Consider the following 12,625-nt stretch of genomic DNA (forward strand, 5'->3'; position numbering starts at 1 on the left):
GGCTGTTCTCTGGTAATAGAAGTTTGTAATAATACTTTCGGCCTGCTGGCGAGACATAGGCTGTTTCAGGGGTTAAATGGAAGTGTAATGTAAGTAATTGGGACGTTTTTCCTACCAATCAAGAACTGAAACTCATGCAGTAAACAAGGCCGCATCAACATTTGTATTAGTTTAGAACGTATGATCTGTTCAATCAGATGAATGTATTTGTATTTGGTTACATCTGTAAATACCACAATCTCATACTCAGTGGTTGGTGTGACGCAACAGATAACACCACTACCTGCCAGTGAGCTACCACACCATGTGGAAGACTGGGGTTCGATTCCCGGCCTGGATGCCTATGCTGCGCTACACCAACAAGAGTCCTTGGGCAAGACTCCTAACACTACACTGGCCCTCCTCTGTAATACGAGTTACCTTGTAAGTCGCTCTGGATAAGAGCGTCAGGTAAATGTAAATGTCATATTTATGCACAGTGACACAAAGCAGCAGTCCAGCTCTCTAATAATACAAAGTTTATTATACAGTTTCCATGGATCCATGGATTTGAGTGACTACACAAGGGATATGCTACATGATAATCAAAAGCTATATTTATGGCATTCAGCGGTTTAAAACATGCTGGCAAGCATTTTGTCCCCTCAGAGAAACACCAACAAAAGAAGAAACAGTGCCTTTTTAGTGGAAAACAATCATGGATCTGACATGAGACCATCAACACAATGTAAACTCTTTTCATGTAGTCTCGGAAACATTTGCATTAACTTACAGACTTTGCAAGGACAGTAGTGGGTGTTATTCAGCTGAAAGCTTGGCTATTGTAAAATATTTTTACAAAAATGTAAACATAAATCATGTAATTGCCACTTGAGACACGAGTACAAATAATAACATAAGGCTTGCAGGATACATGGCATGCGTGATGTATTGCTCTATCTCTGTGTCTGTCTTCTGCAGAGTCCTGTGTGTGTGTGTGTTTTCTGGCTTTGGCAAACATGGGACAGCCATGTGGGTGTAACGGGTTGTTAATCACACAGCACCCAAGCTTTAGGTCTTAGACCTGGTTTAGACCTGGGCACTTCATGTGACTAGTTTCTGAATTGTATCCTGATAAGATTATAGGCACATGCGTTTACACTTAGTAGTCAAATGTGTCTCCGCTCAGACTGAAATCCGATTACTGTGTGAGACAGAATATGCAAATTTGTTAATTGCATAGCAATTATTACTGGTGTTTCGGTTGTACAGCGAGGGGTCTTGGTTGTGGAAAGAGTCTTGGAGAGACGGGTGTGTTTACACTGCTATAACATGTGGCTCAGATACATCTCAAACCACCTCCTGAAGTGGGCTGGGTGATCGATTTGTATCTGGGTTAAATGAGTCTTGGGTGAATTTACACTTGTATATTTAACGTGGCTCGGCCTTATCCAGATATAGTCCCGATACTCAAGACGTATGAAGTGACCAGGTGTAGACGGGGTCTTAGTAAGGTATTCCAGATAGGATTCCACTGACTTGTGATGCCTTATGAAGCTCATCCCGATGCTAATATGTGAGAATTTGGGATGTGAAACCAAAGGCCTAAAAAATCAGCATCCCTTATGTCTTACAAAGTCAAACTGCTGTCCATCTTCCGACTGAAGAGAATCATGGTTGTCTGTGCCTGCCAGTCCTGCAGTGAAGATATCTATAAACTTGAGAGCGAGTCCCTCTTAAATGAAAGTAAGAATTGTGTGTGTGTGTGTGTGTGTGTGTGTATCTATATGTGTGTGACAGCATTCAATAATACATTCACAAGCACATTGTGTGTTCAAAACAGATTTTGCAGCGAGAGGACACTCAAACGTAACAAAAAACACGAACGAAACTTCTGCGTTATCAACAACACCCAAGGCAAATTAGCAAAATACAGTATTATATTCTTTGGAAAAATCAAATCTTTTTTTTTCTTCAAACCAAGCAAGGCAGCTGTGATGACAAGATATGCAATAAAAAAAAAACACAGGTCATTACCTATGACGGATCTTTCCAAGGTGTATAACACACCAAGACACCTTTCAGACTCGTGTCTGTGTGCTCAAAATGCATTTGAGCTTTTTTTTTTTTTTTTTTTTTTAATGGTTTTACCACAATCCTGTTGCTCTTTCTGAACAGACAATAAGAAAGGTCAATCAAGCATTTCAGATGCATCTGTAAGTTAAGGCCTGCATGTTGTGTCCTTAGCCGCATGTTCCTTTTATACTTTAACAAAAATCTGATCTGCAAATCACATGACCTATTAAATCTGCCTCAACGTAGTTCAAACGTACTGAGAGATGTCTGTACTACACTCTTAAAAATAAAGGTACTTCAGATTGTTCTTAGACCAGCCTGTGCTGTCCAACATTGCTTTACGAGTGATGAGGGGAGAGAGCGCCATCTACCCACCCCGAGAAGGCTCGGCCAATTGTGCTCTCTCTGACTGATGGCAAAGCGGCTGGGCTCAGGGTTCGAATTGGCGACCCCCGGCTCATAGTGGTGTGAAGAAGCCTTTAAAGAACTTGAACTCTCTGAAGAACTTGATGTAAAGGTTCTTCACCCTCACATCACCATTTCAACCATGCTTCTTAAAAGAACCAAAAGTAGTTCTTTAACAGCATCCCTCAAAGAACCATCTGAAGCAGCTTTATTTTTCCAGGTGTAGATATGTGAACACAGGCTGGATGGAAGACAGAATGGTGCAAACTAAACTGTGCTCTTTGGAAACTCACTTTGTGAAAGGTGCAATTTAGAAGAAGTAACACAAGTTCAGCGGTGAGAGAGACCGTGTAGATAACACGGTGGAAATGTTCTTCAGAACTGCTTCTTACAGTACTGTGCAAAAGCCAGAGACCACCCTTTATGAGTTTAATTTACAAAATGGACATTCAGTTCAAGGTATTCATTTCCAGGAGATATATTTCTAAGGAGCTTCAATATGCGGCCGATTGAGCTTCAGCTTCAATAAGAAAAGAAGTTAATAAGAAAAAATAAGTGAAAGACAGGAAATTCAAAAACTAGAGTTCAAACATGGTTAAAGGATTTAGAGAAAATGAGACCCATAATGAACAGCAGTCCAAGCTTTCATCTATAAGAGTGAAGAGAAAATCAAGCTCCACTCTCGCTTCAGATATGAAAATATCCACAGGTGTTTCTGTCCATCCTTCCACTGTGAGACGACAACTCAACTCTCTGCGTTTCCATGCACTTAATAATAATTCGATAATAATGCAGAAAATCTGCTTTTGTCAGTAATCTGATCAGCACGTTTATATGCACATGGGTAATCAGATAATTGGGAATTTCTACTTTGCATCCAGCCAATAATCTCACATAAAACTGTGACGTCAAACTTCCTTTCGCAGCCTTTTGTAAACCTGGACTCACTTTACCAGCAAATGTGGATCATCGGTTTTTATGGTTTCTAATAGTACACAATGCTGCCCTTCTTACAGCTTCCTCTATATTGCTGCAGAGAGAGTTTTTTTTTTTTTTAATGAGAATCTGTCATATCTGGTGGTTTATGTGCATGCGCAGACTGAGAAAACCAAAGGAAATCAGAGTAAGTGTCTACATGCTTTAGCTCTACTTACTGAGCTAAAATCCAGCTCTCTGGATGAGATTTAAAATTAATTTATACTCATTTTACTTTTAACTAATTTCTTTAATGCCTGTTTTGACTAAGAAATATAGAAATAGTCTCTGATTTTTGTACAGTACAGGTTGTTGTTCTGGTTTCATGTGTACAAGCTTAAAATACACCCAGAAGTGCGAACTACAAAAGGTGTTTAGCTTGAATCCCAGTTGTACCATAAGCCATTTACTGTTTTCAGATTCTGAGAACACAACTAGCCATGTTCCCATTAGCAGTTCTACTCATTCTTCTCCAAGCATGTTGACATGATGGAATGGACAGTAGTGTCTTTAGTAGTGTAACCCAGCAAAGATTCAGTTGTTGCATTAAATAAGAGAGTCAGCTGTGCATTTTAAGCGATCTTCAGGACTGTGCAATATGAGCACAAGCGAGTGTCAGAGGCCTACTGTTCACTGCTTACCAGTAGAAGATTACAGAAAAGGAAGTAGTGTCCAATGAATGTTCAGTAATCTTAATTGATTAAAAAAAGTTTAAGTGTTTCTCAAAAGTTTAAGATGTTAAAAGTCATCAGTTGTTTAAACTAATTGTCAGATAATAATTTGAATTTGAATTAAATCTGGTTGTTGTAATACTCCATCACATGGATGTGAAAATAACATATCCGCTAACTGATGTGATGTGACTGTGATGTGGCTGCATATTAATTTATGAAAAGGGTGTCATTAAATGTAATAGTTTCTACACAATATATTAGGAGATTAGGAGGTGCTTTAGAGCTTCTCTTTATAAAAGGAAAATATTCAATATTAGCTTTTTTTATCTTCCTTGAAGCCGTAGTAGTTCGTAGTAAGAAATAAATTGCAAATATATATCCCTTTTAAATATCTGATTCATGCTTATTATTAAAACCAGGGATTAGATAAAAATGCTGTAAACTTGAGACATTGTGATGGTGTACTTGTCATATATGATTAACGTGAAACTCCTACGTTTGCTAGAGCAGTACAATGTGATCTTGTTCCTAAGGAGAATATAAGGGTGGTGTGATGGAAATAGAAATCTGATATTATGCTGTCATGTGGTGAAGTACATTCATGGGCTAATGTGGACAATGTGGAACCGTTTTCAGCGTCTCAGGTCACCTGTATGGGAGTGACAAACATTAGCAGAAGGGGTGAACACATGAGTGTGAACTTATGTGCTTTACATTTATAACAGTGTGTGCTTCAGGATGGAGCTGGACAGTGATCTTTTATTAATTATCTCTGCTCTTTTCATCCGTCTGGTCTTTTCTGAAGCCTTTCTCTCACTTCCATTTTCATTTAGGAGAGATGCAAGATGACTGATGAACAGATGCTTGTCTTTCAAAAGAAGAAATGACTGGTGGCACCTTTGAAGGTAACACCCACACAAACCAGGTGTCCAGGAAATTCTTAAGTACCAGAAAGTTTCACATGTTGGTAATTTCCTCAACCACCAAGATCCTGGTACTGACACTGAAGCTGTATCTGTACGACGTAGCACAGATGTTAAAGACGACAAGTACAGCTTTTCGCCAAGTCTCCCATTGCGTTTGGCTTCAGAGGCTGCCATCTCCAGTGGTGAATCCCACTTTGAAAGCTTGCTTCAGCACTTACTTGGTGCCAGTCCAGCCCCTGTCCCCATAGGCTCCTTCTCCAGTGGCGGAGTGAGGCGAAGGGGCGCAGAGGTCAGAGTCTGTGTCGGACTCGCCCTCTGCAATGTAGGGTCTCACTTTAGAGCAGCGTGCCACCCCGCTGAAGTAGGCGTTATTGAGAAAGTCCAGGTTCTCCTTCGACTGGGAGATGCTGAAGCCACTAAAGGAACGCTCCAGCTCCTCGTGATCCACTGAGGGGATGGATATGGAGGTGTCACTCTCAGCACCTGCCTGCTGTTGGGACAGACCTCCAGGCTTCCCATCCTCCGGCCCACTCCCACGAGAGTGGTGCTGCCCAGCACCTCGTGACCCACTGTTATGTCCATTAGAGGAACGCTCGTGGGCTGGGGGAGGTGGGATGCGTACCAAAGAGGGGTCACCCACGGGGGATGTGCCCTGGCTGCGCTGAGGGGGTTCGGGGAGGCTGTGGGGATGCCAGGAAGTGGAGGGATGGCAGTGGGTCTGGTTGACACAAGTGGAGGGAGGTGGGTCAAAGTTCTTCTGGCCAGCCGAGCTGTTGGAACGAATGATTTTAGTGATGGAGCCAGACTTCTCCATGTGGTCAACTGGGCTGTGGTATGGTGGGGCTGGGTCAGGCTCCTTGGACCCAAAGTAGGCATCTGTCTCGGACTGTGGGATTCCCATTCTTTGAATGTACACATTCACTAGGAAGTCTAGTTTCCTTTCCATTGACATCACCTGTGGAAGAGCACAGTTAGGGAACATCCTGGCTCAAGCTGGGATGAAACCACATCTCAGAATCAATGATTTTGGTGGACTGTTTTAGAGACTAACTAAATTACTAACCAATTACACACCGATCAGCCATAACATTAATACCACTGAAAGGTGAAGTGAAGTTTTTGAAGGTGATGTGTTATAGCTGATTGGTGCATGGTAAAACCCCCTATACTGGGTATAATTTAAGCTAATAAGAATCCTGAAATTACTTTTGTGGAGAAAAATTGCATGATCTATCACTCACCCCATATGTAGAAGATCAACCAAGTCTTACATTTGCTTCTTTCATTCAGAATGGGAGATACTAGGCTAACACTGCTAAAAAGCATCAGACTTTCAGACTGACTTCTCCACAATTGGGATGGAGTTGCATGTAGAAAAAAAATCTACATACAAACCCCATATATTTTTTTTCAAATGAGACAGAAACACAGTCAATGTAGCATTCACACAGCCTTGCCAAATCAGGGATAGTAATGTTTAGTGACCTGTTTCTCTACTTTCACAAGTCTTCCCATCATGCTGGGGTCCTCTGCGATCTCTGCCTCAGTGGAGCTTTTGGGACGGTCCTTGTCTGTGATTGGAGCACCTCTACCCACAATCTGATCCACTCTACCAATCACAGCAAAGAGAGACAGAATCTAGAATATAGCATGTATTCCAACGTCAACCGATAATGTAAAAGCAATGCTTTGGGAAACTGTGCAAGACAACTTGGCTAAAAATGCATTTTTTTTTACGTGTTAAGGATTGATCATAATAAATACAACCAGTAACATACAGAAAAGTGGAACAGGAGGAGACAGGAGACAAGAGGAGATCCCGCACTCCCGCACTACCTCTCTGTCAAGTGCAGAATATTATAGTCGTGAATGAGAGCATGCAGAATGGTGGGGTATGGTATGAAGAGGTGTGTCCAGACAGATAGAGAGAGAGAGAAATGGACCCCAGAGAGAGCCATTGCCCACCAGAAGGACTAAATCTTAATATTCGTGTTGTCATATAGCATTTAAAGAATGTGTCAGAGAAGTTATCAAATGATTAACAGTACCTCTAGGTAGCCTGCTATCCATGAAATTCATACACAAGATATGAATTTGTGTACATGTATGTATGAAGCTCATAAATACATACGTATAAGTAATTAAGCAAATCATATACTGTCAAAGTATGCTGTTGACACATTCTTCAAAATGATAGACTGGACGTAATATTAAAATAAGATGCACATCTTATTTATGCTTGGCTTTGCCCAGAACATTCCCTGATTCACTATAGATTCAGAGTTGGCTTCAATTAATGCATTGAAGCACCAGGTTCTCCTGAACTGACCCACAAACCAACAAAACGCTTCAACAGATCAACAAAAACAAAATGAGCTTACCTACATACAGTACGCCTGATACTCAGACATCCGTCAATGGTCTTTATGTGCATTATGTGGCATGCCCATGTAATATGTCATGCCAGCATGCATAAGTAAAGGAAGCACTGCTGAAATTATAGTACTACTTGGTCATAGGCACCTTGGCTGCATTTTGCTCGGTCCAGATTGTACATTTCATACAGCGATGCAAGCAAACCAGCTCAACCTGTTTTTCTTCAGCTACAACCAGTTACTTACCTGTTCAGCGTCTGATATTTAGCCTCCCTGCTCTAATTGTGGTGTGTTGGTGGTGTCTATGCATGGAATATTAAGTGTGCTTGGAAAACATATAGCGACATGGCATGCTCAGTTACAACAAACAAAGGATATCAATTAAATTAGGAGTTAATTAGCTTCCGCTAATTTCGTTTCACTGCAAGATCCCCATTGAAAGCAGATACACAGTTTAGACAATATTCAAGATACCATTAAATATTCGAGGTACCATCGCTGAATAACTCTCTTACTTCAGATGCAAAAGGTGGGTAGAAGTTACATCTAGTCACATCTAGTTAGGCACTGTTGAGGAATTTCTCATTTTAGACCAAAATGATCCCAAAAATGAAAAATAGTGCTATATAAGCGGTATTGGGACACTTACACATCTACAGAAGCTTTTATGACATCTCATTCTAAATCCATAGACAATAATATGGAGTTGCCCCCCCCCCCCTTTTTTTTTTGTTGTTGCTATAACAGCTACCATTCCTTTGGGAAGGCTTTCTACAAGATTTGGGGGGTACAAGGTTTTGCCCCTATTCATCCAGAAGATAGCTGTAGTTCCTAAAATGCTTAAATTCTTAAAATGCTAAAATTCCACTTATAGCTGATTGTGGGTGAATATCTAAGAGGGAGGAAATTTCACCTGCTGACTTGATGTTGCAATGGTGGCTCCTATTACAGAACCATGCTGGAATTCAGTGAGCTCTTTAGAACAACCCATCTTTCATTAATGTGTGTAAAAGATAACTGCATGGCTAGATGCTTGGTTTTATATACCTGTGGCAATGAGACTGAATGAGTTGTGTCCCAATACTTTTGCACATAAAAATCCTACTGAAGTTCTGAAGGTTATAGTACTTAAGATTAACCATATAAAAACATTTTTTTTACTGCTGTTAATGTTCCTCTTTAGGCTTATGATTAGGGCGAAGTAGTCACTTGTTTAGTTGATATTAGTTAGGCTTTGTCTTTTTTTGCTACAGGATTTCAGTAGATATTATATTTCTCCCAAAAAGGCCTTTAGTTTAATGCATTGTAAATGAATTACAAGAATCCGCAAAACCTCAACTCAAAAGACAACCAGCAACATCACTTTCTATTTAGCCACTAAAAGTCACCTGCAGTGTCTTTTAAAAGCACCAGTACAACAGCATCCTAATCACCACTATACTGTTATACAATTGCCAAGTACTGGATTTATAATTAAACTGCAGTTTAAAATTATGGCTAATAATGGAACAGGGAGATATTTCACTGAAGTAGTGAGATATTTCACTGAAGTACCAGTATTTGTACTGTAGTGCACTACAGTATGGGCTTAAGGCTACTCTACCCACCTCTATAACTCTATAAGACATAAGGCAAATGCTAGTGTGCTGTTTGTGGTAACTGAGCAGCTTAGGAGAAACGTTCTACCAGTCAAGTAGTCTGAAGCAAAAACAGGTTGTTTTTAATTCCGGCCAGCACACCCAGAACAAATTAGAGCTCTAATGCGAGCAATAGATGCAGTTTGGTGCGTCCTAACCTAGGTGAGAACTGGGGCGACTCTTTGGTTCCCTTGGTTGAATACTTCTTATGGCGGGGAGTGGTGGGACCCGGGGGACCCAATATCATATCTATCCTGGCAAAGCAAAATAGAGGAAAGGACAGCACAATGCAGAATGACGTGACACGGACCAGCACAAACTTCAGGGCCATGGGCACATCAGCACGGAGAAGGAGGGGAGGGGGACAGATATATAACAAACCAAGAGAAAGGAAATTCCAACAGGAAAAGAGACACAGGGATAAATAAGTGAAAATATATTCCAGACATACTTTACTGAGTAAACAGCCAAACGGTTGTTTCCTAAAAAGTTCCGGGTCGTAAAATGAACTAACTGATGGGGCAATCTTGCCTTGACTTCTATTAAAAGCAAGATTTGGTAGAAATATCTAGAATGAAAGTATGCCTTGAGATCGTATGCTCTATAAGCAGGAATATATTTACAAATTGTATATATTGAATTCCTTTAAAATCACAATACAATATATGTATATGTATAAATATGCATACTCCTTATTGATGGATTTGAATGGAATTGCTCTTAAATGAGAGAAAGTGAAGGCTATACTATTTCTTTCCAGTTCTTTCCTACTGTATAGGTTTTGTCCCCTCAAGAGAAGGCTGGTCACTCTATATGCCTTGCAGATTAGTGTATATTATCAGTGGTGTCCTTCCAAGGTGGGTAAATGTTTAAGCACACAAAACATCACAGAATGACAAATTGGTACACGCCATGATCCTAAACAAACACCATGGAACTGGGACAACACCTAAGTGACTGCATGGTGTCAGGGGTGAAAAATGCAATGTCACGCTGTTCTAGAATACACATGATCAAACCAGAAAACACATAAAAGAGGGGGACATGCAAGAACCTTCTGTAATGTTATACGATACACTCTTTAAAGTAATAATGCTTCAAGTGGTTCTGTGAGCGATGCCATACAATAACCACTGTTTGTTCCATAAAGAAGCAGGTTTTTAATAGATATAGTGTGAGAGTGAAAATCTTCAAGTTGGTAAATGATCTTTACATCAAGTGATGTATCTTTACACCTTTAAAAGCTTCTCTCACTCACACATCTCTATCACAAACATGGTTTCTTTACTGAACCAACAGAGGTTCTTCTATGGAATCCCTCAAAGAACCATTTAAACATTGTTATTTTAAAGAGTGTAGTAACAGCTGAACCCGCCTCTCCAAATAGTGTCACCTGTGCAACTATGTGTGTGGGGGTATGGTTTAGTGGACAAAGGAGGACATAAAAGAGAGGAAACAACAGAAAAAAGGAAGGGAGAACTCTCCCTTCGGACATTGGTATTTGTGTCTGGTCTTGCCTGGACTGCAGATTTTTTATCCTGGCCAACATGTCTAGGTGTCCAGCTGAATACTGTTCAATAACATCCATCACATCGTAAGGCCGTAGACTCTCCTTAAACTTTCGCTTTGACACCATAAACCTCATAATGCTGCAGAGACAAAGAATTGGCATACCACATGTTAAGTGTATACAGTGCATTTTCAGTACCTCTACATTGTTTACTGCTCTTTACTGCAGAGCTCTAGACTTCTTTTCACTTTTCACAAACAAATGCATTATAATTTGCAGTTTGGTCATCTGAATGCAACTGTGTCACTCTGTTGAACAGTCTATTATGCTAATTTAGACATAGCTGAAGAGACGGCTAAATCAGTCCTAATGGATTTATGACTAAACAGTAGATTCAATATGTAGGATGATGTAGCATACTGCCTCTTTCAGGCAGGAATGCCACTGCATTCACCACTGCAGAGCCCTGTAAAATTCCTTAATACTATGTAAATTAGATTACTTGAACATGTGTACATTCAGGTACACTATCTGTATCTGTAATATAATATAATATAATATAATATAATATAATATACTATAATATATAGTAGTAGTAGTAGGAGGAGGAAGGCTAATAGTAGTAGGTGTAAGTATTATTATTATTAGTAGTAGTGGTAGGTGGTTGTAGTATTAGTTATAGGAGCTGGGAGTAGTAACAGTAGTAGGTAATAGTAGTAGTTGTAGTAGCAGAAGGTATTAATAGTTGTAATAGTAGTAGTAAGTGGTAGAAGTATTAGCATTATCTTAGTTGTAGTAGTATTAGATGATAGTAATAATAGTAGTAGTAGTAACAGTAGTTGGATTTAGTAGTCCTAGTAGTAGGTGTTAGTAGTAATATTAGTAGGTGGTTCTAATTGTAGTATTAGTAGGTGATAGTAATAATAATAGTAGTAGTAGCAACAGTAGTTGATGTTAGTAGTAGTAGGTGGTAATAACATAGAAAGTGGTTGTAGTAGTATTATTATTAGGTAGTAGTAGTAATAGTAGTAGTATTAACAGTAGTTTTGGTAGTGGATTTAGTAGTCATAGTCTTAGTATTAGGTGTTATTATTATTAAGTAGTAATATTAGTAAGTGGTTGTAGCAATAGTAGTAGTAGTAGTAGTGGTAGTATTAGTAGGTGTAGTAGTATTAACAGTAGTTGATGTTAGTAGTAATATTAGTAAGTAGTAGTAATAATAATAGTAGTAGTATTAACAGTAGTTTTACTAGTCATAAGCCTAGTAGTGTTAGTAGTAGTATTAGTAAGTAGTTGTAGTAGTTTTAAATAGTTTAGTTTTCACATAAATTGTCTAGTCTGAGGCTGATGATAACAGAGAACCTTCCAACTGCACCAGGTTAGAAGTAATAGTAATAGTAGTAAGTAGTCGTAGTCGTATTAGAAGGTAATAGTTGTACGAGTAGCAGGTGGTAGTAGTAGCAGTATATTAGTAGTCGTCTAAAATTTCTGACACTGTCTAGTTCGAGGAAGGACAACGGGAACCGTCCAGCTGCACTATGTTAGCAGATTGATACACCCCTAAAAATACATGTGCATTAGTAAAAGGTTTTATGTTTATTCTATTGATATGTCAGCCTACAGTGTCAGTTTTGCATTTTGTGACTGTCTCCTTGTTGCTTACCACACAGCCCTGATGGTAACTTTGATTCCTGGAGTTAAATCTTGTGGGACAAATTCACAATGGCAGCTCTTATTGTCATCAACAATGTCTTCTCCAGGAAGGCTGGCTTCTATAAAACACAACATGGACACAGGAGGACTCCAGCATTAGTAAACACTGTACTGTGCCTTTCACTCTTTCACTCTGGGATGGAACCAAGCAGAGGCCAGCCACAGCCATTAACTTGCACAGCTCAGTAAGACAGGGCGCAGTTGAATACCGATTGGGTCAGAGCAGGTTAATGGGCAGTGTTCTCGTCTCATTGGCCGGGTGATTTCACAGCGGCCCAATGCAAAAGGAGAGGGCGGGGATGGGCAGAATTAAGAAGTTAGGGTTTAACTAAGACAACCCAAGGCCCAAAAGAAC

At 39.8% G+C, this 12,625-nt stretch overlaps 1 protein-coding gene across 3 annotated transcripts in view; it reads right to left on the reverse strand.

Annotated features, from left to right (window-relative positions):
* Positions 1 to 501: 501 nt before the first annotated feature.
* kcnq2b (potassium voltage-gated channel, KQT-like subfamily, member 2b) overlaps positions 502 to 12,625 on the reverse strand; it is a 66,674-nt gene continuing 54,550 nt past the window's right edge. For 2 of the 3 annotated variants that reach the window (XM_072684776.1, XM_072684775.1), the window contains 4 exons: positions 12,221 to 12,329; positions 10,565 to 10,696; positions 6,521 to 6,644; positions 502 to 5,990 (listed from right to left, as the gene is read on the reverse strand). In XM_072684776.1, the coding sequence (XP_072540877.1) occupies positions 5,250 to 5,990; positions 6,521 to 6,644; positions 10,565 to 10,696; positions 12,221 to 12,329 (1,106 nt within the window). In that variant the 3' untranslated portion in view covers positions 502 to 5,249. Of the gene's footprint in view, positions 5,991 to 6,520; positions 6,645 to 9,205; positions 9,302 to 10,564; positions 10,697 to 12,220; positions 12,330 to 12,625 lie in introns of all 3 variants that reach the window. The other variant, XM_072684777.1, reaches the window with a different exon arrangement.

This window comes from Salminus brasiliensis, chromosome 7, assembly GCF_030463535.1.
Source record: "Salminus brasiliensis chromosome 7, fSalBra1.hap2, whole genome shotgun sequence".
Lineage (NCBI taxonomy): Eukaryota > Metazoa > Chordata > Actinopteri > Characiformes > Bryconidae > Salminus > Salminus brasiliensis.